Source organism: Sceloporus occidentalis, unplaced genomic scaffold, assembly GCF_023333645.1.
Source record: "Sceloporus occidentalis isolate IW3139 unplaced genomic scaffold, rSceOcc1.0.p SCAF_6, whole genome shotgun sequence".
Lineage (NCBI taxonomy): Eukaryota > Metazoa > Chordata > Lepidosauria > Squamata > Phrynosomatidae > Sceloporus > Sceloporus occidentalis.
The window spans coordinates 23,374,581-23,401,640 of NW_028316986.1; the positions used below are offsets into that span (position 1 = coordinate 23,374,581).

The following is a 27,060-nucleotide window of genomic DNA, read 5'->3' on the forward strand; positions in this document are numbered from 1 at the left end:
TTAGGGAGTGTTTAGTTCACTGATAAGTGGTATAGAAATATACTTGCTATTGCTAGGTACTTGCTATACATTGGATTAAATATTGATCGGAATGGTGACTGCAATCAAGAAATAAGAAGACAACCAGGACTGGAAAGGGCAGTCATGAAAGATTATGAAGAAGTCATAAAAACTTTAGTCATAAAGTGTAAAGACATAACTCTGGACACTAAAGTGAAGATAGTTCAAGACTTTGTATTACCCATCACCATGTATGGATGCAAGAGCTGGACAGTGAAAAAAATGGATAGAAAGAAAATCAAGTTGGTTGAGATGTGGTGCTGGAGAAGAGTGCTGAGGATACTGTAGAAAGCCAAGAAGACAACAAATGGATCCCAGAAGTGATCAAGCCTGAACTATCTCTGGAAGCCAAAATGACTACCCTGAGGCTGTCGTACCTTGGCCACATCATAAGGAAAAATGAACAATTAGAAAAGGCAATGATGCCAAGAAAGGTGGAAGACAGTAGAAAGAGAGGAGGACCACATGTCAGATGGTTAGACTCGATCAGGGAGGGCACAGGCCTGGGCCTGTAGGACCTGAGCAGAGAGGATGAGGAGAAGAAGCCTTGGAGTTGTCTCATCCACAGTTTCCCTCCCACAATCCCAGAAAAGGAACACATCATAAAGAAAGCTGGACTAAAACTCATCTCCTAATGTTCCATTATTTTAACTGGTAATGGCAAGTTGATGTAATAAATCCCACAATGAAATTTACTGCCTCAGTGGAATGAAATGTAAGTCACACTGGCCTAACGTGGTCTCTCTTGAGTAGTTTCAAACAGGCATTTGGGGCTCTCTGTGTGCTTGAAAGCTGGTGAAATTGTCTCTTCAGAGAAAAATCACTTATGTAGGGAAGAGGCTTTTATTTTCAGTCGTTTCTCCTGCTGTGCCATTCATCCAGCCTTAAGTTATAAAACACCTCAGCAATGGATGTTGTTCACACCTCTGAAATGGTCCTGTGTGAAGCTTGATTCTCATATTCACTGAAAAGGTTGAGTTATCACAGGAATATTTTAGCTAATTTGTTTCCCATGTGGGGGAACACAATTCACTGCAACATATGGTGAATTATTTAACACATAAAGGGCCTTGTTCAGTTTTTAAGCCTTGCTCCTAAAATGGATATATCCTGCTTGTACAACACGGAGCTGTATCCATAAAAGACAGGGCTGGCCCAACTGTCAGATGGAATGCATCCTGGGCAACAGATGCTGGGTGGCTGGAAGAACTAGGAAAGTGCTGAAGGACATAACTTTGCATACAATATAATCTGTTTTGCATACACACTCCAAGCCTGGCCTGCAGCTTCCAAGTATCCCTGTTCAGCTAAAATTCAATTGTCTGTCCAGTTTGGGTTGGAAATCATCTTGCCTTTTGCTTCAGGCAGCAAAGCTACTTGGGCTGTCCCTGGTAAGAGATATTGTCCATTGGCCAATCTATTGTCAAACAGGCCACTAATTTAGTAGATTGTGGAAATGCTGTGGATGCTGTTTATCTGGATTTCAGGCACTGGATAAGGTCCCAATAATATTTTGATTAGCAAACTAATTAAACGTGGAATAAGTAGGAACACTGTCAGATGAAGTCATAATTGGTCAGAAAGCCATACTCAGAGGGTCATCACTAGCAGCTGTGCTTCAAACTGGGTCTTGAGTGGAGTGCCCTCAGGATTCTCTCCTAGGGTCATTACTCTTCAACATTTTTATCAATTACTGAGACAAAAGGGTGGAGGGAATCCTTATAAAGTTTTAAGATGACACAAAACTGGGATGGGTTGCTAAGACATTGGAAGATAGGAACAGAATTCAAAAGGACCTAGAATAAACTAGAAAACCTGGCAGAAATTAATAAAATGACATTCAACAGAGACAGAGTGTTTTTCTACATTTAGGCCACAAAAACCAAATGCCCATGTATAGGATGGGGACTGCATGGCTCAGCAATATTACATGCAAAACGGACCTTGAGATTTTTGGTGATCGTAAGTGTAACACAAATCAGCAGTGCGGTGCTGCAGAAAAGAAGGTGAATGTTGTTTTAGCCTGCATTAGTAGAAGCATAGCGTCCAAGTGGAGAGAAGCAATAGTCCCACTATATTCTGTGTTAGCCAGGCCTCATCTGAAATGGTGTATTCAGCACTAGGTGTCTAATTTTAAACAGGACATAGACAAGCTGGAGCAGATTTAGAGAAGGGCAACAAGGATGATAAGAGGCATGGAGAGCAGAACATATGAGGAAAAGTTGAAAGAGCTGGACATGTTCAGCTTAGTGAAGAGAAGACTGAGGGGTGACATGATCACATTGTTTAAATACCTCATGGGCTATCACAGAGAAGAGGGTGCAGGCTTCAATTTTAATTGAACATCAGAAGGAACTTCTAAACAGTATCAGCAGTTTGGCAATGGAAACAATTCCCTATAGAGGTGGTGGTGTTTCCTTCTCTGGATGTCTTCAAAAAGAGGCTGGACAAGCTACCTGCTGCGGATGCTCTAGCTGGAGATCTCGCACAGAGCAGGCGGTTGGACTCTATAGGCCATAAGGCTCCTTCCAACTCTATTATTCTAGGAATCTGAAGCCACTGTTTATTTACTAATCAAAATAAAGGTGCAGGGTTGTTCTTTGCACATAGACACAGAACACTCCCACATGTTCCTACCCACAAGTTTCTTGCATTGTCTTTCCAGACTGTTTCTGAAGATTCATTCAGCCTTGCTAAAGAACAGAAAAATAACAGTCTTTTTTTTTGAGGGGGAAAAGTTGTTGTCACATTGAATTCTTACCTAACAATGTTTGAAATCCACTTCACCACACAAAGTGCCATGTTAGCTACATACCATGGCTTAAAAAAGAGAGAGAGCAGTATTATGGAACGGGTGATTTGAAGAAATCATTGCAATATTTTCTTGGAGTTTTGGTTCCACATGAACACTACGCTATTTGAAAACTGTGGGTGGTAACTGTATCAGATCCTGCTGGCAGCATCAGAGCTTGTAAAGCTTTCTTTTTGGACTATAGTCCACAGAATCCTCAAGCCACCAAATGCCATGATCATGCTGGCTGGAGTATTCTGAGAGTTGTTGTCCAAAACGTGACCTTGGCAAGCTCTTTGTGGCATCAAGAGAAGTGTTTTAAGGGGATAGAATTCCTATGAGAAAGTTATTCAGTTGACTCATTATTTGAACTCTTGATCCATGCAGGTCAACTAAAGGTGCTTCGAAAGCTCGTCGGGATCAGATTAATGCTGAGCTGCAGACTTTGCGCTCTCTTCTGCCCATCTCAGAGCAAGAGAAGAAGCGGCTCTCATATCTTCACACCATGGCTCTGGTCTGCTTCCACATACGAGAGACTCAACTTTTTCCTCCCGGTAAAAACCAAGCTTCTTGCTATAACTGGTTCAATGCATACTAACTTTGCTAAAGGCCAAGCTTTTCAAACATGTCGTGACCCTCACAAAGAATGTTTTATCCACTGCTACAAGAAGTAAAAATGCTCCCGTTGAACACATGCCCTCAAGGTTTGCTGTGCCATCAGACATGGTGGGATGCAGGGAATAGCAATGAGGTGATGGAGCAAAGCAGAGCTGTGCAGACCCAGTGGCCTGCTCTGTACACCCAAATTAGCCTTCTGTCTTTGGCTGCAGTGAAGAACAATGTTGTTGTGTGCCTTCAACCAATTTCGTACTTATGATGACTTTAAGGTGAACCTATTAAAAAGTCAGGGTTTCTTCAGAGAGGACTTGCCATTGCCCTCCTCTGAGGCTGAAAGAGTGTGACTTGCCCAAGGTCATCCAAACTGCAGAAATAATCCAGTTTGAGACCACTTTAACTGCCCTGGCTCAATGCTAGGAAATTCTGGGAACTTTAGTTTTGTGAGACATTTAGCCTTCTCTGTCAGAGAGCTCTGGTGCCACAATAAACTACAATTCCCAGGATTCCTTAGCACTGAGTCAGGGCAGTTAAAGCAGTCTCAAACTGGATTATTTCTGCAGTGGGTTTTGGACCTAGGTTTCCATGGCTGAGTGGGTCTTCAAACCTTGGTTTCTTACAGTCCTAGTCCAACATGCTTATCACTACATTGTACTGACTCATGAAGAACAATGTCTCACTCCTAATATAGAAATTAGGTTCAGTTCCCAGTCTTGTTGACTTTTGTACACCAAAATGGAGAGAGCACTAAACATCACTCAGACAACAAAAAATTGGGGGCCAGCCCCATTATGTCCTGTACACTTGTTGCACTGTCCATGGTGCTGACTTTTCTCTCTGTCTTGTCTCTCTGGATTGTGCTCAGAAAGATAGAGAGTGAAACCACCATACACTGATGTGAATAGGGCATGGGGCAGGGGACTGGTGATAATTTGTGTGCTCATAGCAAGTTGTAGGAAATGCTCGCATAGCTCCCTGATTCCACCCCTCATTCAAAACTGTATTAGGAAATGAACAATATCCTCCACCTGAGGCTGACTGCAGATGCATAGTCTGTTCTCAAAAGGCACTTTGTTGTAGCGTCCATCTAGAACCGCAGTAGGCTTTACTTGAAATCGTAGCTCAGTGAAGGCAATTTTCAAAGTAGGCAACTTGAGTTTAGTCAAATATCTGGCTCTAAAATGTTCAGTCTTCAAAAAGGAGAACCAAAAGGAAAATTGTGAGGTCCTAATTGACTGCAGATCTTTTCTTGAATTAGTCCAAAAGAGGAATTCCCTTAATTGCCTCTTATCCATGCCAATTACAGCGTTCAACTCAGAAAAGCTATATTTTTGTAAAAGAATTTGAAAACTTGATTTCCAGAACTGATTGTCGCACATTTCCAAGTAACACAAAGCTGGGAGACGATTAGTCGGTAAGATAGCAATATGTTTAAAATATCTTATCTGTGTAAAATCTATTCTTGTTTTAACTGAGGGGCAGCCAAATTCAGTGCACAAAAAAGGTGCAGGAGTTCCATTTGGTAAAGTGCAGAGCTTTTGGAGAAATTTGTTTTGTAATATTTCCAAGGTTTTGACAGTGTTGATATCTGATCCCCATATTTCTGCACCATAAAGCATCTGAGCAATAACTTTGCTGTTGAAAATTTTTAAGGCAGGTTCAATCAACAGAATTTCAATAAAGCTCTGATTGTTTTGTCAGCTTTCAGTGTTACTGCCTCCCTATGGTTTTTCCAAGAAAGGAACTCACTGAAAACTATGCCCAGATATCTGAATAGTTGGGTTTGTTCTATGTTATGTTGGTCTAGGATCCATTTGTGCTTTGGAGAATTTCTGCCAAATACCATTACCTTGGTTTTGGAGTAGTTTATTGACAAGTGTTCTTGATGGAAATAGAAATTGAAAGCATTCAATAGATTTTTGAGACCTAAACGAGATAGGGAAATGAGCACTAAATCATCTGCATACATCAGAATTAAGATCTTTCTGTTCTTGATAACTGGGGAGGGAGAATTAATTAGATTTTATGATTATATCATATTTGTTTACTAATATCCAGGAAAGATGTCTCTTTTTCCATTTGCCCTTTTTAACAATTAACTATTTTTAACTGCACATTAAATGTTGGAACATTTTTTGTCCTTTGTATTCTGTGCCTTTTGTTTTAAATGTTAAATGTTTTATGCTTTTTGATAAGCTCATTTTGTCATGGCCTTTGGCTAGTACAATAAACATTAACTTGAACTATTAGGAAAGGTACAAGAGAGTAGTATACCTCACAAGCAGTTCACAAGAAGAAAGTGTACAACAATCAGTCCCACACCACCCACAGGGTTTAGCAGAGAAATAAAAGAGGCCTAGTCTTCTTTTTAAAATACATATGAAATAGATTTACAGTCAGCTCTTGCCATCTGCGAGCTTGCCATTTCTGGATCTGAGCATCCACAGAAGGCCCTTCCCCATTCATTTCAGTGGTGGCACATGCATGCAGCTGCACCACTGGAAACAATGAGACGTGAGGTTCCACATTTTTTGTTATCCGTGGGGTGTGTGCATCCAGAATGGAACCCACTTGGACACAAAGGGCTGACTGGACTTATAAATACTAGGTTTCATAATTGCTCATGGTGAGATACTGTGTATTATGTGCTCTTCAAACACAGAGGCAAGAGAAAGAACTGTACACTGCAAAATGGATTATGAACAGATTCAGACTAACTGAAAACTGATGCAGGGAGAGAAAGGGTGTGGCTGAGAAGATGACACAAATACATGTGTTAGTCTCATATGCCTAAATTTCTAACTATGCAAAATAGCATTTATTGAGTACAGGCATGCTGAAGTTGTCAGGGATGATGGGAGTTGTAGCTCTTCACCTCTGGCTCTAACTCACCACCTTGTTATGCACCGGCACTGACCAGTTTTGGCCAGTGGTTAAAGCTTTGCTCAAAAGCAGCAGAGTTTCAGAGAATAGACTGAAGACCCTGACAAACTCTCCAAGCCTTCTCACTCTTGCTTCCACAGAAGTCTTCACACTTCTTCAGGATCCTGCTGGCTCTTGTATCTTCACTCAAGACACCAGACAACTCAATAGTCTTATATAAAAGATCTACTTTATTCTACTATATACAAATACTAATGCCCTACAAATCACAATCTCTACAATCTCCAAACTACTCACAAAACTCCACAACTACCCACAAAATACATTGGGAATCAAAGCAATTATTATAGTCATAGTAAAACACAACCCACTTAGCCAGTTTCCACCCAGTGGGCATGTACATCCATTTTGATTGGCTCTCATGGTTCAACCCATAATTAATGATTTCATCATTTCACCTGTCCACTTAACAATTCTCAGGTGCTTTCAATTATTCACTCTGCATTTCTGTCCTTGGCATTTAGGACTGCTAATTACATTACCTTTTACACCTGTGTGGCTTCTTAATTGCTTTTGCTTAGTCATAGTGACTATCACATACATGTTTTATTTCTTTCACTGTATATCCCATGTTGCTTTTTCCTTAACAGAAGTTGCTACCTCTAACAAAGTATTCCAGATAGTGGAAGTTGGGAAATGCACCCCATGTTTTCCCAGTGTAAAAACAGGAAAGATGTTGGGGGAATAGGCCTGCTGTGCCTGATGAAAAAGACTGAATTCTTCCATGTGCAATGGAAGTACAGTATGTTGTAGGAGCCAATGGTGGCAACAACAAAAAAAGCACATTAAAACAAATTTTTAAAAGACAATCAAAATAACCTAATTAAAACACTGCAAAGTTAAAATGTAAGACATTCCAGCAGTGTGCTCAGCATGAGCTCTTGGAGAGATGGAAGAGTGCTATGCTCCAGGCCAAAGGCTTGTCCTTTAAGGCTTCCAAGTTTAAGGGAAGGGATGGCGTCAGAAGGAAATCTTGGACTGAAACATAAAAGCCTTAACTTTAGTCTCAAACTCTAGTGTTGGAGGAGGCTGCCAATCCAGAGCTCTAGGAGTTATGACACCTAGTCTGCCTCAAGTCCTCAGGGATCTCATGCTTGTTTTGTGAACATGACACTAAAATCCAGAGCCTGAAAAACAAAGAGTGGAGTGTTTTTTGGGTGAGGTGGGGGTTGTTTTGTTTTTTATTTCAGCTCCCTAAATCCCAGTGGCCATGCTGGCTGAAGGGTTATGGGGAGGCTGTAGTCTTTAAATGGTAATTTTTTCTAAGCCCTGCACCTACTCAGTCAGAACTGTATTAAGAATTTCCACTAATAGGCAAAGTAACAGCAGGGTGGGTGTGATGGGGGGAGCTGCTGTCAAACAAATTGGGATGGAGAAGCCGCTGGCAGTCTGTCATCTATTTCTGTATCTCCGTGTGCGTGGTGGCTAATTTTCTCTGCTCTTTTCGCACCAACCTCCTCAACAAAATTATCAACTAAGCAGAGAAGTACAGAGAGGTTTAGAAACTGCTCTAGCCAGTGATTAATAGAAAAAGAGAATTTTACAGTTGGACAGGACCTTAGAGATCACCTAGTCTGACTTTCTGTTCAGTGGAGGAATCTTGTATTTACAGCTTTGTTGAAGTGTGATCCCTCAAACATTTCTTAAATGCCAGCAAGGAATATTTATATTAATTTTAATTTCATGTCATCTCTATGCCACCTTTCTCCCGAAGTGGGACCCAAGGTATCTTATAAAATGATTCAACTAACACCTAGAAATAAAAACAATTAAAAATCTTCCTATTAAAACAGTATAAAATCATCAAAAGACATATGAAAGTTAAAAATAAAGCACTTTAGCCTCCCTGTAAGCAATTACACATCCAAAAGCCTACTTTTTTAAAAAGGGTCTTTGACTGATGGAGAAAGGAGAGCAGGGAGATGATCAGCCTAGTTTCTCATGGAACAGCCACTGAGAAGTGTCTTCAACAAATAATAATAATAATAATAATAATAGACTTTTATTTCTATCCCGCTTTTTGTTGAGACAATCAAAGTGGCATACAAAGATTAAAATACCTCAATTTATACATAATATCTCCCCCACCTTAAAAAAGGATTAAACAGTATAAGAGTAAAATTCAACAATTAAAAACCAAAACGATAACCAAATCAACCTGTGGTGATGGCAGTATTGAGAGAAAGCTCTCCCTTGTGGATCTTAAGATTCTGGTAGGTTTGTATAGTTATGACCTATTTGCTGTCCAACTTGAAATAAGAGACCAGACACATATATGGGTTGTAAAATGGGCCACTTTATTGAATTAACCTATTTAACTGTCTTCTTGAAAACCTGTAAAATTTTAAGGGAGCAACCTGGTACGGGAGCAGCTGTGGCAGGTGGTCTATTTCTCAGACCACCTCCTCAGCTTCCCCTGGACGAAACACCTGAGTTCCATGGAAAAACCCATAACTGGGTTGCTCCCCGACCAGCTCGCATCTGGAACGCCAACCTGAGATTTCCTCACTCAACTCACAGGACTTGATTGAGGGCTATATCCCAGGTCAGCCCTAAGGAAGGTCTCTTTCCCTCTCTCCTTGGTCACAAGACCTAAAGAGAAAGTTTAAGAGGCCTAACCTTCACCCCAAGCAGGTGCCATAGGTGTTCACCTGACAACTAATTCTCCCCCCATCAACAGCCATGGATATGGGACAAGCATTGGCTTAGCCCTTAACCCCCACCAGGCTGGCTAAACAAGCCTGCAATACCTTTTATAAATCTTCAAGAAAAAATTGTTTACTGCTTCACTTAAGTGAATTTCATCTGACCTGTATAATTCAGGCTGCTGCAAAACAATATCTGAATGAGATATGTAATGGCCCAATCCATTATCTAAGGCATTATGTATCTCGTTCTAAGCTGTATAGGGCTTTATAGGTCATAAGTAGCACTGAACTGAAATGAATTGGTAGCCAGTGAAACTGTTCTAACAAGGGAGTCCTATGCTCCCTGGAACTGGTCCCAGTCAGCATTCTGGATGCAGCATTTTGACCCACTGAAGTTTCTGAACAGTTTCCAAATGCAACCCCACAAAGAGTGTGTTACGGTAGTCCAAATGGGATGTAGTCGAGGCATGTGTTACCATAGCCAGGTCTGGCCTACATACTAATCTCCCAGAACAATCTGTTCTACTGTCAAATCACACTTACCATTTAGACAAGTCTTGCTATATTTATCCAGAATCTGTTTCCACAAAATTTTCATCTATTCATTCTAGTCCTGCTTTCTGGAGCAAAAGAGAACAATTCTGTTCCATTTTCTACATGTCAATGTTTCAAATATTTGAAGAAAACAATCATGCATCCTTTGCATCTTTTCTTCTACAAGCCAGACATACCCAGCTCTTTCAGCTGTCCCCCATGGAACACGGCAACATTTTTCTATCCTCCTCTGGACATGCTCTGTTTTGGCAATGCTGTCCTTCAATGTTTTTGCTCACAACTGAACATGCGACTTCAAATATGGCTGGTCCATCACAGAACAGAGTGAATGTATCTCTGGCCACCTGCATGCTATGCTTCTGTCCTTGCAGGCTAAGAATGCATTCACTTTTCAAGCAGGTGAATCACACTGTTGGCTTGTGTTCAGCTTGTGATCATCTAGATCCTTTTCACATATACTTCGGCCAAGCCTCGTCTCTTCTATCTTATGCTTGCACTTTTTTTTCTTGTATCTAAATGCAGTACAGTGCTTTACATTTATTTCTGATGGATTTCATTTTGTTGTTTTCAGCCCAGTGCACTAGCCTGTCATTTTCAATCTTGATTCTGTCTTTTATTGTGTCAGCTATCTCCCACATCCCTAGCTTTGTGTCATCTGCAAATGTGATAAGCATTTGATTTCTTTTTCTCTGCATGCTTGGCCATGATTCCTTCCAACTTTCTGTGCTGTCCTAGGTAGGAAGCTTCCAGAATTTCAACAGCCAGAGCCAGACTGTTCTCATGTGGTGAGCATAATGTATTAGTTGGCTTTGTGGCTTGCCAAAAAATAACAATATAACAACAATGGCCTGTTACAGACAGGCCAAAATAAAGCTGCTTCGAGTCACTTTGGAGGTATGGTATTTCAATGATGCATGTGTCCTAAGAGCCCAAAAGCCGGACCAAAGCCACACTCCAGTTCTAAGGAGTGGAATGCAGCTTTGATGCGGCTTTTGGACTCTTAGGACGCATGCATCATTGAAATACCATACCTCCAAAGTGACTCGAAGCAGCTTTATTTTGGCCTGTCTGTAACAGGCCAAAAAAAGTTTGAAAATCAACTCATTCGAGATATGGTGCTGGGTGAAAGTTCTGCAGAAACCATGGACTGCCAAAAGGACAAATAAATCGGTCTTAGAGCAAATCAGACCTGAGCTCTCCCTTGAAACCAAAATGACTAAACTGAGATTGTCATACAACGAGAAGACATAACTCATTAGAAAATATAATACATTGGGACCTCTCAGAGCAAGATCTTGGTGGGGTCAGGTATGCTGGGCTTTGGTTCTAGGACCCCCTGTGGATACCAAATCCATGGATGCTCAAGTCCCATGATATACAATGGTGTAGTAAAAGGGAACTCCTTAAATAAAATGGCAAAATCAAGGTTTGCTTTTTGGAATATTTTTGGTGTGTGTGTGTGTATTTTAAAGCCATAGATGGTCAAATCCTTGGATGCAGAATCTGTGGAAATGGAAGGCTGACTGTAATGCCTGGCAAGATGGAAGGCAATAGGAAAAGAAGACAGCATTACAGATGGAAGGACTCAATTGAGGAAACTAGGGCCCTAAGTTTGCAAGATCTGAGCAGGGCTGTTGGTGACAGGGTGATTTGAAAGTCTCTCATTCATAGAGTTGTCATAAGTTGATGTCAACTTGATGGCAGTTAACAGCAACAACAAAGAACTGATTACATTTATATCCTATAATTCTTCCTTTGAATTTAAAGAAGCATATATAGGCTTCTTTGCTAGTTCCTTATCCAGATGCTATCAAGACACACACTTGTTGAGCTTCAGCAAGTATCCACCATCTTGTGTCTTCAGGTGAGGTGGTGTAAGAGGTTGCACCACTCAAGGCAGGAGGGTCACTCCACTGCCACTTGTTCACAGAATCATAGAATCAAAAAGTTAGAAGAGACCCCAAGGGCCATCCAGTCCAACCCCCCTGCCATGCAGGAAATCTAAATCAAAGCATTCCCGACAGATGGCCATCCAGCCTCTGTTTAAAGACCTCCAAGGAGGGAGACTCCATCACTCTCCGAGAGAGTTTGTTCCACTGTCGAACAGCCCTTACTGTCAGGAAGTTCCTCCTAATGTTGAGGTGGAATCTCTTTTCCTGTAGCTTGCATCCATTGCTCTGGGTCCTAGTCTTTGGAGCAGCAGAAAACAAGCTAGTTCCTTCCTCAATGCAACACCCCTTCAAGTATTTAAACAGAGCTATCATATCACCTATTAACCTTATCTTTTCCAGGCTAAACACCCCCAGCTCCCTAAGTCGTTCTTATTTCTCCCTCCTTGTTCTTATTCCTCCCTCTTATTTTGCTACTGCAGCAGTGACCCCCCATCATGACCCTGTTAACTTCTTGCTCTAAGAGGTCCTCAGAATGAAGCATTGTGGATGACATACACGAGCAGACTGTCAGTGCTGCCATGTGATAGTTGCAGAAGGGATTTCCATGGTCACCTCAACCTCAATGCCTCACTCTGCGGAAGGACCCCTCTGCAGTTTGCCATTCCATCTGCAGAGCTCAACTAGGTGCTTTCTTGCTGCAGCTACTCAGCGTAGGAAAGCATCCAGCAGATGCCTCAGAAGGAGACAGTCATCTGGCAGGCACTGTAATGGCAGATGGCAACAACTGCCTCAGCCGGTCAGGAGCTAGTTGTGGGAGCAATGTGTGGCTGTTTGGGCAGGAGATGGAGGGATATGCAACCCTCCATTCCTGACTGTCTGGAAGCCAGGGTCTCATCTTGTTTCATAGGATGATTGGTCTTGGCATTCAGACCATTGAGACTGTACCTTTATATAATGCTTTGGAGTGTTCAAAGCACTTCATGTGCTTTTTTCAAACCAATAACCACTATTTCAAAGAGACCTCCTTGTGGGCTTTTCATCATCCTATCTGTTTGTTTGAATCTAGTCACTGGAGTGTTTCACATATACCTCCACATCCTCAGATTGCTTATTTTCACTTGTATTTATAGCCCCGCTGCAAGGGCACCTAGCACTTTTGGATGGGTGGCTGAGTTTTAATCAGGAAAATAAAACCTCCTCCAAACACTATGCCCCGAATCTGACCACCCCCACCCTTGTCTGGATTTTTTTTAATTGCAGGAAATTCTGATAATGGATCTTCCTTACTGTGTATAATTGCACCCTTACTTCAGTTGACAGGAGGCTTAGAAAACACAGTACCGAGCAACCACACTGCATGCAACAGCTGGCTTTTATCTATTGCCATGCATTATCCATCATGGTCTCACCTTCCCAAAGGTGTCTTTTACCTGACAACATTTTCCCATCTCCCCTTTTACTTTTTAAATTTTCCTTACGAGGATCAGCGTGTGCTTTTGGCTGCATTTTAATTTTTTCTTCCCCCCCCCCCCCCCCGGCCTCGCATTGCCATTAGATCACATGGTAAAGTAGAAGAAGTAATGACCTTGATATTGTTCTTCCATAATTATGTTCCAACGCGGGCATGTTCTGTTCTGCACAATGTATTGCCTGAAAAATTTTGTTCTCTTCCGCTCTCTGATGCAATAGAAGGAGCTCCCTTGGCAGAAAACTCACTACATCTGATCCCACAGGAAAAGGAATCTAGTGTTATTGGCTTGATTTGCAAAATTGGCTAAGGGGAAATGACTATTAAAGACTAGTAGTCTATTTTGTTTCTAGCGCTCAGGGTGGAACAAGTGCGCTATATAAAAGTGACTTCCTTTTCCTGAGGATAACAATTTAATTTACACAAAGAAGTCAGTGTAATATATAAGGGAGAATTTAGGATGGGTGGAAATAGCTGATCTGAGCCATCAGCGACTGTTCAATATTACCAGGTCGAAAAGTTGGCCCTGCTTTATGCTTGTTTTGGTCTGTCTGTCTGCAGTGGTCTACAGTGGTATAGAACTGACAACTGATATATGCCAGCAAGTCATTTTGCTTTTATGCATGCACACAAAGCTATAAACGGCACCAATGTACTGCTCTCTTGTTTTTTCAGACTCACTTGATACTACAGGACCAGTCCCTGCTCTTGCCAATGCTGTCACACTGCTACATCCAGAACTGCTGCTTTCCCTCCCAGGGTTCATCTTAGCTCTCACTGGAAAAGGCAAGCTGTCCTACGTCTCTGAGAATGTGTCCCACTTTCTCGGTTTTTCTGTGGTAAGGATGTTTCTCTTTTGTAAGCCAAGGATATGCTAAACGTGTGGCGGATGACTTTGCCTAGTTATCTGCATGCTCTTAGAGATTCAATCTGACAGAAACATTGGGAAACTCAATTCTACTGTAAGACCAATGATCCATCTATAGTTGTAGTGTCTACTGACTAGCAACATCTCTCTCAATGCTCCAGAGAGTGTTTTTCCCTACATATTGCTTTACTCAGAAATTGGAGTCTGCTGGAAAGGCTCTCTTCTGTATCTCACAAGTGTGGACAATATACATGGAATAAGGCCCTCTCTGCTATGGTATTCTAGTTGGTTGAATACCCTCTCCTTAGATATCTTACTGACATAATACTGTACTACTATAATTCCAGTGCCAAGTAAAAACATGGTGTCAGCACTGTGTTAGGTATCTAAAGGGAGGTAGTCAGTAAACTAGAATCCCATAGCATTCTTTGTGGCCTAATTGGACCCATCCAAATCTACACGTGTGCATGGTTTTGTCTTAGGCTGCATCTACACTGCCAAATTAATGCAATTTGACACCGCTTTAACTGCATTAGCTCAATGCTATGAAATTATGGGATTACAAAACTACATTTTGTGAGATATTTAACCTTCTCTGTCAGAGAGCTCTGGTGCCAGAGTAAACTACAAATCCCAAGATTCCTTAGGATGGAGTCATGACAATTAAAGCAGTGTCAAACTGTATTAATTTTGCAGTGTGGCAGCAGCCTTAAACTATTTGAAATGGTTTTAACCTGTCATGGTTTAACTTGTCAAACTGTTTAATATGCATTCAATATATTTAGATTATGTTTACTGTTTTAAATTGTTTTAATTTGGTTAAATTTGTTTTATTGAACTCTGCCCTGACATCTTTAAATATAGGCTAGGATGTAAATATTTTAATAAATTAAAAAAATTAAAAAATTGGGGTCCTTCTCAACCCTGTTACTCAAAATCCTCTTAATTGGAGATGCAAGCAATTGAGAGTAGGCTCTTTTGCATACCATACACATGTTTTACTAGTCAACATTGCCTTCTACCACTAAAATATTTGCAATAGAAAACCTCCAAAGATTGTTAACATTAATGGCTGTTGTGCCCTATTTGCAAATCAAAGCGGGCAATCAGCTTATAGCCCCTAAAGCATAAGTAGCCAACTGTGGCCCCTCCAGATCTCCCATTAGTCCCAGCCAACATACCAGTGGTGAGAAATAATGGGAGCTGCAATCCAAAATCATCTGGAGGACTACAAATGAGTCTCACCTTGCCCTAAAACTTTTTGTAAAGGATACTGTGGTTTACTTTTATACGTTTCAGCTTTCATAGTTACATTTCCAAGATGGAATAGGCACATATTTCTAAGATATCCTCATTGCTAAATAAACCACCTGTTATAAATAATAGACAATAAGTAAGCCGTTTCTTCAATTTTTTTATTCTAGGTAGAACTCCTAGCTCATGGAGACTCCATCTTTGACCTCCTGAGCAGCTCAGCAAGCAAGGTCATGCAAGAGAAGCTCTGCTTTGCTCAGGAGCATCCAGGCACTGGTAAGGAGAGGCAGGGGCTGGATAAAGGTCTTTGCAATCAGGGAAAAGTCTGTAAAACTATAAGGTTTCAGCTAGAAGACATGTGTACCAAAGGAATAAATTATATCAGCAATAAATAAAGCCTCCATCATTTATTCTCTCTTTCATTCTGAAAATTATTTATTTCCTAATATCAATTGATTTCTAGGCAGTTTATAGTCTCATATGAGTACAATAAAAAACAACAGCATCCATTAAAACAACAATTAAAATTACCCAACATATGTAAAATGCTTGATTGAACAAAACAACAACAACACAAAGGCTTTAACTTGGCATCTTAAGGACAGTACCAGTAGTTGAGCTTGGAAGGGGTGGGAAAAAGAAGTTCTACATGGAGGGGGCATGTTTAAAAATGCTCACCCTCAGGTCACTATTTGGCTCACTTCACATAATGGGGGCATCACGTTACATTGGTAGATTCCCTCATTACTGCTGGTGGCAAGAACGCTGAAACTGTTCTAAGGTTTGTGGAGAGTCAATAATGGCAAGCAGGCATTCTTAATTTTGACTACTTACAGGCATGTTTTTTTTTCAAAACAAAGAAAACACAATTAACTGTTGTCAAGTTACTTTCAACTTATGGTTGCCCTATGAACGAGAGACCTCCAAATCATCCTATCATCAACAGCCCTGTTCATGCCTTGCAGACTCGGGGCCATGGCTTCCTTGATTGAGTCTATCCATCTGGAATGGAGTCTTTTTTCCTGCTGCCTCCTACCTTACCAAATTTTGGCGCGTTACAGACCGCCCAAAATGGGCGGTCTGCCGGCGCCGTCATTTGCTGTGCTGAGGAGCCCCAGCGGCCAAACTGCACGGCTCCTCGGCACAGCAAAAAGAAGCCCCAAAATGGTACTTCTTCTTTCGGCATGCTAATGACGCCGCAAGGCGCCAATGGTGCACTTGCGATGTCATTAGCGCCGTGCAGATGCTATGCATCCGTGACGTCAAGATGGCGACGCCTGTGTAGAACGGGCGCCGCCATTTTGTACGTCCCCAGGACGTACTAAGGTTAGGGGCGTCCGGAATGGACGCCCTTTCCTAACCCTAGTATGTCCTGGGGAGCTTGGAAGGGGTAGGAAACACTACACTACATTTCAATTTATTTTCTTCCTGTCAGCTTTCTTCACTGTCCAGCTTTCACAGTCATACATAGAAATTGGAAATATAATGGCGTAGACAACCCTAACTTTAGTATTCACTAATATATCTTGGCACTTTGGGATCTTGTCAAGTTCCTTCATAGCTGCCCTTCCAAGCCCTAGTCTTCTTCTGATTTCTTGACTGCAGCTTCCATATTGATTAATGACGGAGCCAAGGTATGGAAAATCTTGAGCTATTTAATGTTTTCATTGTCTGCTTTAAAGTTATGTACAGTGGTGCCTCGGGTTACGAAATTAATTCGTTCTGCAGCGCCGTTCGTAACCCGATACATTTCGCAACCCGAAAAGGCTTTCCGTTAGCGCTGGAAGCCTATAGCATTTGAATTTCGCGCCGAAATTAATTTCGTAACCCGAAAAATATTTCGTAACCCGGAACAGTTTTTTCCAATCCAACTTTTTCGTATCCCGGAAATTTCGTAACGCGGTCATTTCGTATCCCGAGGCACCACTGTAAATTGTCTGTGGTCATTTTTTTCTCTTTATCTTCAACTGTAAATCTCCCTTTGCACTGCCTTCCTTGATTTCTTCAGTAATCATTCCAACCTTTTGCTGTTTTCCGCTAACAGTATTGTGTCATCTGCATGTCTTAAATTGTTAATGTCCCTTCCTTCAGTTTTCACACTGCCTTACTTACATGATATGTTCAGTATACAAGTGAAACAGATAGGGTGATAAAATGTAGCCTTGCCTGACCCCACTTACCAACTGGAAACAGTTCTGTTTTCTCCATATTCAGTACTGATGGTAGCTTCTTGCCCTGCGTACAGGTCAGAACAATCAAATATTGTATCTAGAGCAAACCAAATTTTTTCATGATATAAGCAATCAAAGGCTTATAAGCTATAAAACACAGGGTGATTTTCTTTTGAAATCAAAATTCTTTGGTGTGCTCCATTACCCAATGTATGTTTACAATATGATCCCTAGTGCTTCTTCCTTTCCAGAACCCATTTTAAACATCTGTCATTTCTCACTCCATTTTGAGCATCACTATGCTTGCATAGGAGATTTAATGCAATGGTCTTATGCTTACGGCAATCCCCAGTTTCCACTTTCTTGGGGATTGGAATGTATGTTGAGCATTTTCAGTCTATGGGCCATTGTTTTGTTTTCCATATGTGTTGACAATTTTAGTTAAAATTAGAGTAGATTCTGTCTCTGTAGTTTGAAGCAGCTCTGTTGGTGTGCCATCTGTTCCTGGTGATTTAGTTTCCTAAGTGCTCTGAGTACAGCTTCCACCTTACTATCTAAAATTGTAGGTTCATCTTCAAATAGTTGTTTGAAGATGAACCCTTCAAAGAGTCTGTCATCCTTTCATCTCTTATATATAGTTCTTCAGTGAATTGTTTCCATCATCTTTTTATTTCTACTTAGTCATGTAATGTTTTCCCTTGCTGGTCCCACTCTTGGTTTAAATTTCCCTTCAATTTCTCAGATCTTGTGGAAGAAGTTTCATGTTCTTTGTTTTTTGTTCTCTGAATTTATTATTATAGTAGTTCTCCTTGTCCTTGTGCACAAACCACTGAAGAGTTGCATTCATGTTTCTAACTCTGTTACTGTCACATTTTACTTTTCCTTCCTGTATGTTATTAACTGCTTGAAGACATTCATCTGTCATTCAATGAGGCTTCTTTTTCCTTTTGGCTGCAGATAGTGTCTTCTTACATTCCTCAGTGACAATGTCCTTGGCTTCAGCCCAGAGTTCTTCTGGCTCCTGGTAAATTAGGCTTAATAGTGCAAATCTATTTTTGCATTATCTTTAAATTCTATGGGTATGCGCTTCAGGTTGTATTTTGGCATAATGGTAAGTTTAGTGTTCTTCTTTAGCTTTACTTTAATTTTTGGTATTACCAGTTCCTGGTCTTTACCACAATCTGCACCTGGTCTTGTGTTTGCAGAGAGAATGGAGTTTCTCCACCTTCTGTTTCCAGTTATGTAGCCTATTTGATTTCTACATTGTCCATCAGATGATGTCTATGTATACAGTTGCTTTTTGGGTTGCTTGAGGAAAGTGTTTGCAATAAACGAACTGTTGGCCTAGCCAAATTCAATCAGTTGCTCAGAGTTTGCTTGACCCTCCTCTGCCTCTTTGTTTTGGGGTCCATGTCTGGTGGCCCATGATCCAAAAGGGAGAAAGTGGAAGGGTGAGGAGCTTCCCCCCTTCTCAGACTACAGGTGTATCCTTAGGTTGAGAGTAAGAAGATAAATAAGGGACAGGGCTTCTGTCCCTTTCATGCAGGGTTGGCAAAGTGTTGCCTGCAGTTTGCATAAAGTTCCCAGGGCTGTATGCACCCCAGGTCTATTTTTGTGACTCCCAGAATCCCCTAGGAGTCACTTTCTGTTTGTAAAAACAATACCCTCCTCTTTTCCTTTGTGCCAGAATGCCCCACTCTAGGGGATGTGGAGGGCCTTTCTACTCCGTTGGAGCCCCCTGAGCACCCACCGGAGTCAAAATAAATTTCTGCAAGATTCAAACTCAAGATTATGCATGTTGCCCATATTTTTTTTCCATACACAAACAGCCATGGAAATGTCAGTCTTGAACAGAAGACCATGGACATCCATCTCCTTTATCTCTACTAAAAATTTAACACCCCTAGCTGCTCTTTGCTGAATGAGGGGAGCAGATCCACAAACCATTGGATATCACCATATCCTTTTGAAATGATATTGTAAATAATGTGCAGCATTTTCTCTCTTATAAGTGCAGCCAAAATTCTGGCTCAGAAAGTGTTAATCCTCTCTGCTTCAAGCATTCTACCCCTTCTTTCTAAAATAAAAAAGTAATACTAACTGAATGGCGAAGGCTAAAGTCACGAAAGATTTAAACAGGCATACCATACTATTCAATCTGTCTAAATCTAGGTCAACATTTTGAACATAACATGTTTCCTGCAAAATTTTAAAATGGAAGTTGAGGGCTTTTGATGGCAACTAGAGTAACAAAAGGGAATGGGAATAAAATTCATAGAAAGGAGAGCAGAATTGCCAACCAACTAACAAATCAATGGCTTAGTCTTGGACCTTTAAAACAACTTGATGTGCCAAAATCAGCCAGTGAAGCTTTTCACAGCATGGAGTTCAGTAAGAATGAGCTGACGCTTGCTTACTGCTGATAAAACCTCTATTTTAAAAAGGCTAGAGGGGGAGTTCAAAACAGGGACATGCTAAGTGGGGAAAATGTACGGTTGATACATGTGTGGAAATTTGCAGATTGGTGTGGTGGAAGAATTATGCCAAAATTCAAACACTGCAAAATATGCACAAGATAACGGATGTATATCTGCATGTGGGGAGGGGGGGATAATGCTTTTCTAAATGACCTTTTAAAAGATGCCCAACGAATATGAATTTAGAGACTGAATGATGGTCTGCAAAGGCCCTCACAATATTATTGGATGTCAATTCCTAACAAGTCTTGTAAGAGGGAAAGTCATGAGGAGTTGCAAAATTAATGTGTAAGTTCAGCCTCTACCACATACTTCATTCTGATGCTAAGCTTCAACCATTCTTTTTAAAAATTATTGCAGCAATTGAATTCATCACTGAAATGTGCACTTCAAGAGCTTTCCGGATAAAGTATGGAAAGAACCGCTCCATGGTCATGCGAGGCAGATTCTTCATATCTGACACACAGTTAATTATCTCCTCTCCTGCTTTGACTTTTGTTGCCTTCTGCACTCCTGTTGCACATGCGTTAGAAGATGAGGACGATACTTCCCAGAACTCATTCCAGAGCAAGCACACACTGGATATGAAGATTGCAGAGCTTACTAAAAAGTAAGAACAAAGCATCTATTTGCACAGGTCCATTCTTGCCAAAAATGAAGATCTGGCCTGCTCTTGTCTTTTAAGTGTTTAGTAGGTGAATCTTTTTCATGACATAGAGACCAGTATTACAACCTACTTATGTATGAACTTAGATTAGATTCCTACCAAAGGCATAAGAGCAGAGAACAGAATAAAAATAATAATTTGGCAGTTGTAAGTAACGTCTCACTGAAAATGGCAGCTGATGCTCAACTTTTGTCTTTCTTCATTACATGATGCAGACACCTTAAGGGTATTATTGATTAAATTCTTCAATATTTTCCCCCTTTCTCCTCAGTGTTGTTTATCATCTTGGCTATCAGAAAGAAGAGTTGATTGGCCAGTCTTGGTACAGTCTTGTACATCCTGAAGATATTGGAAGAGCTGCAGAGATGCACAGGGCCCTGAGTGAGTGTTGTGCTTGGGACAGATCAGTCACTGAGGATATACTTCATCAAAATCCAATAGTCAAGGGATGCTTGTGCAATTATGCTGCAGTAGAAATGGCCTCATTGATAGATCTAGAACCATGGTTCCCAACCTTGTGTCCCAAATGTTGCTGAATCACAACTTCCATTATCCTTCACCACTGGCCATGCTGGCTGGGGTTGACAGGGTTGTACTTTGACATTTGGAGATCCAAGATCAGAAAGAGTTCATGCCCATTTCTCAGTTCAAATACTTTCTCCCAGAAACAATGGTTGATACTTCAACAGCATCACCTCTTACTTGTTGAGCAGGGATACAAAATGTGGAGCCCTCCAAGTGTTGTTGGACTGCAACTCCTATTAGCCGTAGTCAGCATAACCATTGGTGAAGGATGGTGGGAGTTGTAGTTCAACAGTATCTAGAAAGCCATGTTCTCCCTACTTTTGTTACAGACATACATCTTAAATCTGCCATTCTGTCACTTGCAGGATAGGATTGAAATCTTCTGCAACACCCATCCAGTACATCTTCTTGAATGTAGTGGGATTTACTTCTAAGTAAACATCTATAAGACTGCAATGTAAAAAAAGTTCTGTTGAAATCTGTTCAACTAAGAATTCACTAGACAGACTTAAGCAAGGCACTGTTTGTTCAGCCTCAGTCCCTATCTGCAATATGATGATATGGCTGACTTACTTTGCAGTGTCGTTGACAAGATCATTTGAGATACTGTATGTGAAGTGCTTTAAACTTTAAAAAAGACACGGTACATTATTCATGTTAAAAATTCATGGAACTAGTATCTTAAGGAGGGTTTTAATAACGCATCATGTATTTTGTCACTGTCATTTTTAAAACATCCTATAATTGTTTGTGCTCTGTGCCAGCTTTGTCCATTTAGTGCAGATTGCAAGGTTTCTGCAGTAGTTCTACATAGCACTTAGATTATAATTGGCAAAAAACACATGTTAAGTTACACTAGAAGTTGCGTTCATGGGGATCTTGTATAGCATAATGTTTAAAACCAAGACCTCAAGAGATAGATATTCCTGATTAAAACTTCAGATTTGTTGCAAGTTCTAGGTGTACTTAAGGAGGCCTCATGGCATCTGCAATAGCCAGGATTATATCACTTGGCCTGTCCTAATAAATTGTCATTAGAATTACTGAGATAATGTATGTGAAATACTTTAAGCACTTAGGAAAAATGGCACCCAGTACCAAGTATTATCACCACAATTTACAAAGTTGACCACATTTTGGAAACAGGCATACCTGTTTGAGCTTAGCACAGGGTTTAAGTAAATATAGACCTTTTGAGACTTTTGCTAACATAGTCCAGCTCCATCAGGACTAGCCTGGAAGAAGGAAGAGCCCTCCCTCCAATCCATCTGCCTTGGTCCAGGCCTCAGAAGGAGAGAAGAACCACTGGACCTCATCCCCTTTCCCTCCACCATTCCCTTCTCCTTTTGTTTCTTGTCTTTTAGATTGTAAGCCTGAGGGCAGGGAACTGTCTGATTAAAAATAACAATTGTAAGCCGCCCTGAGAGCCATTAGGGCTGAAAGGCAGGATATAAATACCTAAATAAATAAATAAATAAATAGATAGATAGATAGAGGTACTGATTTCAGGTTAGCCTGAATCCACTTGCTCCCACTATTAGACATCCATTTAGTTGTGTTTAGATGGTATCCCTGTGCTAGATTGCTATTTTTCATTTCTGTAATTTCAGCACAGGGTGCTGGGAAACACATTCAGCCAGTGATAGTCCGCCTACTCTGCAAGGATCTGAACTGGGCTTGGGTGCAAGTGGCTGCATCAAGAGAGAATGGAAAGGCTGAAGAGCTCATTACTTGTACCAGCTACATCCTCAGGTGAATGCATTTGCTGCACAGGTGATATTTGGAGGTGTTTCCACACTCAGTGGGCTTTAATGTGAAACCGCCATGCTTCTTTCAAACCTTTTTAAGGGCTTCTTCTTCATGACCTCATGATTCAGTCATTGCATTCCTAGAGTTCTTCAAACTATTGTGAAAATTCAGAAAACCTTTAAAAACCACATCAAAGCAGGCCCAGTAGGTGTTCATGGTTCTTATTTTAACTCTTCTGTCTTTTCCTAGACATAGTGATGCATCAACAGTGTGCAAGATCAGCAGGCAAACTTACTGCAGCTCTTCATAATTGTCTTGCCAGTGGGTGCAAGTCTGTTCCTATTATAATTTTTTAATTACTCTTGTAATTATTGCTAAACATGTTTAGGTATGCACTTCAAAAGTATTAGCATAATTAAGTTTTAGGAAAATCTATCCTATCAATTTTATTAAAATGTGTTATACTGATGCATCATGTTGTCACACAACACATTAAGGTTACGTGATGAAGCCAATAAAATCTGGATTCTCCATCCTCGGCCACTAAATTTCTGTAAACTAGGCAGAATGAAGACAAAATGAAAATTTTGTCCGGAAGCACTCAGGACACTTAGGGCCCAAACAGACAGGCCAAAATAAAGCTGCTTCAGGCCACTTTGGAAGTGTGCTGTTTAAATAACGCATACGTCCTAAGAGGCCAGAAGCCACGCCAAATCACACTCCAGTCCTAAGGACTGAAGTGCAGCTTTGGCGCAGCTTCTGACCTCTTTAAGACATGTGTGTCATTTGAACAGCATACCTCCAAAGTAACCCAAAGCAGCTTTATTTTGGCCTGTCTGTTCAGGCCCTTAGTTCCTAGGTTAAAAAAGGACAGAACCAGACTTTTCTTTGTGTCATGGTTCTCTTACAGCAGGAAGAAAGAGATACATAAAGCAGTTGAACAAATATTTAGTCACTGATCAACTTGGAGTACTTAGGGATCCCAGACTCTACATCTCCTAGTAGAGCTAGTAAAGTGATAGCTTTATCTTCTCCCACCTGTTCCTTCCATGATCTTTTGGAGTTAATAATGTTCTAGGTGTGGCACCTAGTGGGACAGAAGGTCATGGGAAGGTGGCTGTAGTGATGGGAAGGAATGGATAGAGGAACCATAGCTGTAGTGAAAGATGTCAGGACTGTGATGAATCTTCATGCTATGACTCAGTAAGCCAAGTGAGCTAACCTGAGGGAAGGAATGGGGTGTTACCAGGATCTAGCACAGAAAAAGATTTTTTAAAGGTTAGTTCCTCCCTAAAAGGAACATTTTGAAAACTATACTCCTCACATTATCCTGCAGGAAACTGTGACAGCTAAATCAGTTTGAAGCCTTCTATACAAGTAGTGCTTAGTTTTTATTACAGTTTTCAGTCATTTCCCCCCTGCACTGGCTGCTTGTGTATACAAATTGAATTGGACCTACAAATAGCTTCTTCTGCTTGCTACATCACTTCAGTTATATTCACGCAAGTCGAAAAGCTATTCTTAATAGAGCCAACATCAGCATTGGTTAAAGGGAGATATTTGCCCCAGGAGGCCAATGCTGATAGGCAGTAACCATGACCTTAAAGGAGAGATCTGTGTGTCCTTTGCCTCCTAAACTAGGGTGCCGTCTTCAGGTATAGTGGACAATATTGTCTCATCATCAGTAGAAGAGTGTAATCCTTTTCTTTGCCTCAGGTGGGAAAATGTCTTTGGGCCATCTCCGATTCTTAGAATGCACCCGCTAATAAAATACCCTTAAGCTTGTCCTATGGACTTGAGATGCTCTCAAAAGCTGATGGTGCCACATCAGTATAGGACGAATAGGTTTAGTTTGTCTAACAGTGTTAACAGCCTTCTTATTGGCATGACTTACAGTAGTTATTCCAGACCACAAACAATCTTTTCTACTTCCCCACAGGGAAGAAGAAGCCACCTATATCCAAAGCCAAGATCTTCCGTATGGAATTGCTGTTCAAGTCACCTCAAATAAAAAATATTGTTATGGAGAAACACAGCAACAGACAAAAGTAAATGACGTCAACTTTTTGCCCCAAGAAACAGCAAGAGCCAGGGATGAGATACTCAGGTTTAATCCCTTCCAGCTTCCTGAAGCTCCTGAAGAGAAGGTGGCCACTGTTTCTTTTCAGCCTTCATTTTCAACCAGCTTGGCTAGCATGGCTGATGTAGCTAACCTACACTCCTCTCAAGAAACTAGATTTCCCTTCTTCCCTGCTGGTCTTTCTTGTACAGACCAAAGAAACAGACGGGATTCCTTGAGCCATACTGCTCTCTGTTCCTTGGACAGTTCATTTTCTTCTGACAGCAGTTCTTCTTTAGACTTTTCTCCACTAGCTGAAGGAAGATCATCCTCAGGAACATTTTCAGTGATGGGTACAAGCCCTGACCAAGACAAATGGGCCATCAGTATATTGGCTAAACAAATCCATTATCTTGATGAAATCTTCTCTCAATACACAAAGGAAATACCTCAGCAACCACCTGATATTCCTCTGTGGCCTGGACGGCCTTCTGAGGACACTCACATGGTATCATCTAGACAGAACTGGGTGACGGATGGAGCTCTTGATTTCCTTGAAGAATTCTCTCTGGATGAAGAAGTCATCACTAGCATCTTAAACAACCTCCTACACCATGACAGTTTGAACCAATCCACCTCTGAGTCAAGCCCAACAGGCAATTTTCACATATCAAATACTGAGTCAGAGCTTCCTTTACTCCCAGCTCCTCTAATAGAAGCAACTTCTTGCCTTGGCGAGTACTCCTTCATGCAGCCTTCTTCTTCCTCTGCATCATCTGGTTCTCATGTGCCTGATTCCCAGTGGGATGGAACAATTAATGCTATGCTTGAACAAGGTGCTGTTTCCTCTTCGTTGTAGTGCTACAGTATATAATATTACTTCCACCCAGATGAAACCTCCATTCCTTAAGAGCAGCTGCTGTTATCCTCCTTAAGAGCCTGGAAGAGCTACCTGATCTGACTATAGGTCCTAGAATATCCCAGCCAGCATAGATACTGTTCAGGAGCTTTGAAAAGTGGTCATGCCAGCTGAGGTGGTTCTAGGAATTATAGGTCAAAAAGTGACTTCTGTCTCTTGCAGAGGCATAGTTGGTAATAATGTCAAAGATTGCTGTCTCAGTTTTAGTATGTATCTTGTAGCACCTTAGAGACTAACTGAAAGAAGTTGGCAGCATGAGATTTTGTCAACTTAAGTCTGCTTCCTCAGATGCATCTGAGGAAGTAGACTTAAGAGGCCATATAGACAAGCCAAAATAAACCTGCTTCAGGTCGCTTTAGAGGCATGCTGTTTAAATGATGCATGCATCCTAAGAGGCCAGAAGCCATGCCAAAGTCATGCTCCAGTCTTAAGGACTGGAGCGCAGCTTTGGCACAGCTTTTGGCCTCTTAACATGCATGTGTCATTTAAACGACATACCTCCAAAGTGACCTGAAGCAGCTTTATTTTGGCCTGTCTGTATGAGCCCTTAAGTCTACAAAAGCTCATGCTGCCAACTTCTTTCTTTCTGTTAGTCTTAAAGGTGCTACAAGATTTCTCTACATACTGATTCTACAGACTAACATGGCTGTATCTTTGAGATGTCTCAGTTTTAGTCCCACATCAACTCCTATTTATCTGCTAATAGGTGAAGACAATTCTTTTTCAATCACCAGAGCCCTTATAACTGGAATTTGATTTATTGACCATTAGTTTTCATCTTTCTCTTTGTGTGTTTGCTGCTCCTTTTAGCGCTTGTTATTATTATGCCTTCATAACTTATAGGCCACATTAAGCAACATATTTTCTGGTGTAAAAAAACATAGTATCAATTTCTTAAATACCAGTAACTGCAAAATGCATTTCAGTGTAATACTTGTGTTAGATAAACTAAAAGAACCCAAAAGGTGTGCAAGTTTTTGAGATCTCTATATCTATTTATCAGGCAAGTTGTTACTAAAAGCAGGTTAGAGGGAGGGAAGAGGAAATGGGAAAGGGGCACTAAGTTGATGCTGATATCTTGTTTGTCTGCATAATATCCTATGCTGAGAAGGAGACATCTGTAAACATTAAAAGAGAAAGTTCCAGGTGATACAATGGTTTTAGTTTCATAGAGAAATGTCAGGAACAAGAAAGGCAGAAAAGTTTGGTCCTCACATTTAAAAAGCCAGCTGTAAACACAGAACTGTGTCCACATTTAATCTGGCATACCAGCTCCTTTTTTGGTGGAAAACAGCAGGAAATAATCTCAATATTAGCAAGTATGAATATAATTTAGGAGCTCCATTAAAGTAAAAAGAAGGCAATAGAAGCCACTCTGGGCAGCTTTACTTAGTTGTTG

General features: G+C 40.9%; 1 protein-coding gene across 1 annotated transcript in view; it reads left to right on the forward strand.

Moving 5' to 3' along the window:
- The window catches only part of LOC149310507 (uncharacterized), a 48,422-nt gene that overhangs the window by 18,708 nt on the left and 2,654 nt on the right, over positions 1-27,060 (forward strand). The window contains exons 3-9 of the mRNA XM_089529096.1: positions 3,239-3,405; positions 13,648-13,811; positions 15,265-15,370; positions 20,103-20,352; positions 20,681-20,790; positions 22,545-22,686; positions 24,623-25,578. Of these exons, the coding sequence (XP_089385222.1) occupies positions 3,239-3,405; positions 13,648-13,811; positions 15,265-15,370; positions 20,103-20,352; positions 20,681-20,790; positions 22,545-22,686; positions 24,623-25,578 (1,895 nt within the window). The remainder of the gene's footprint in view (positions 1-3,238; positions 3,406-13,647; positions 13,812-15,264; positions 15,371-20,102; positions 20,353-20,680; positions 20,791-22,544; positions 22,687-24,622; positions 25,579-27,060) is intronic.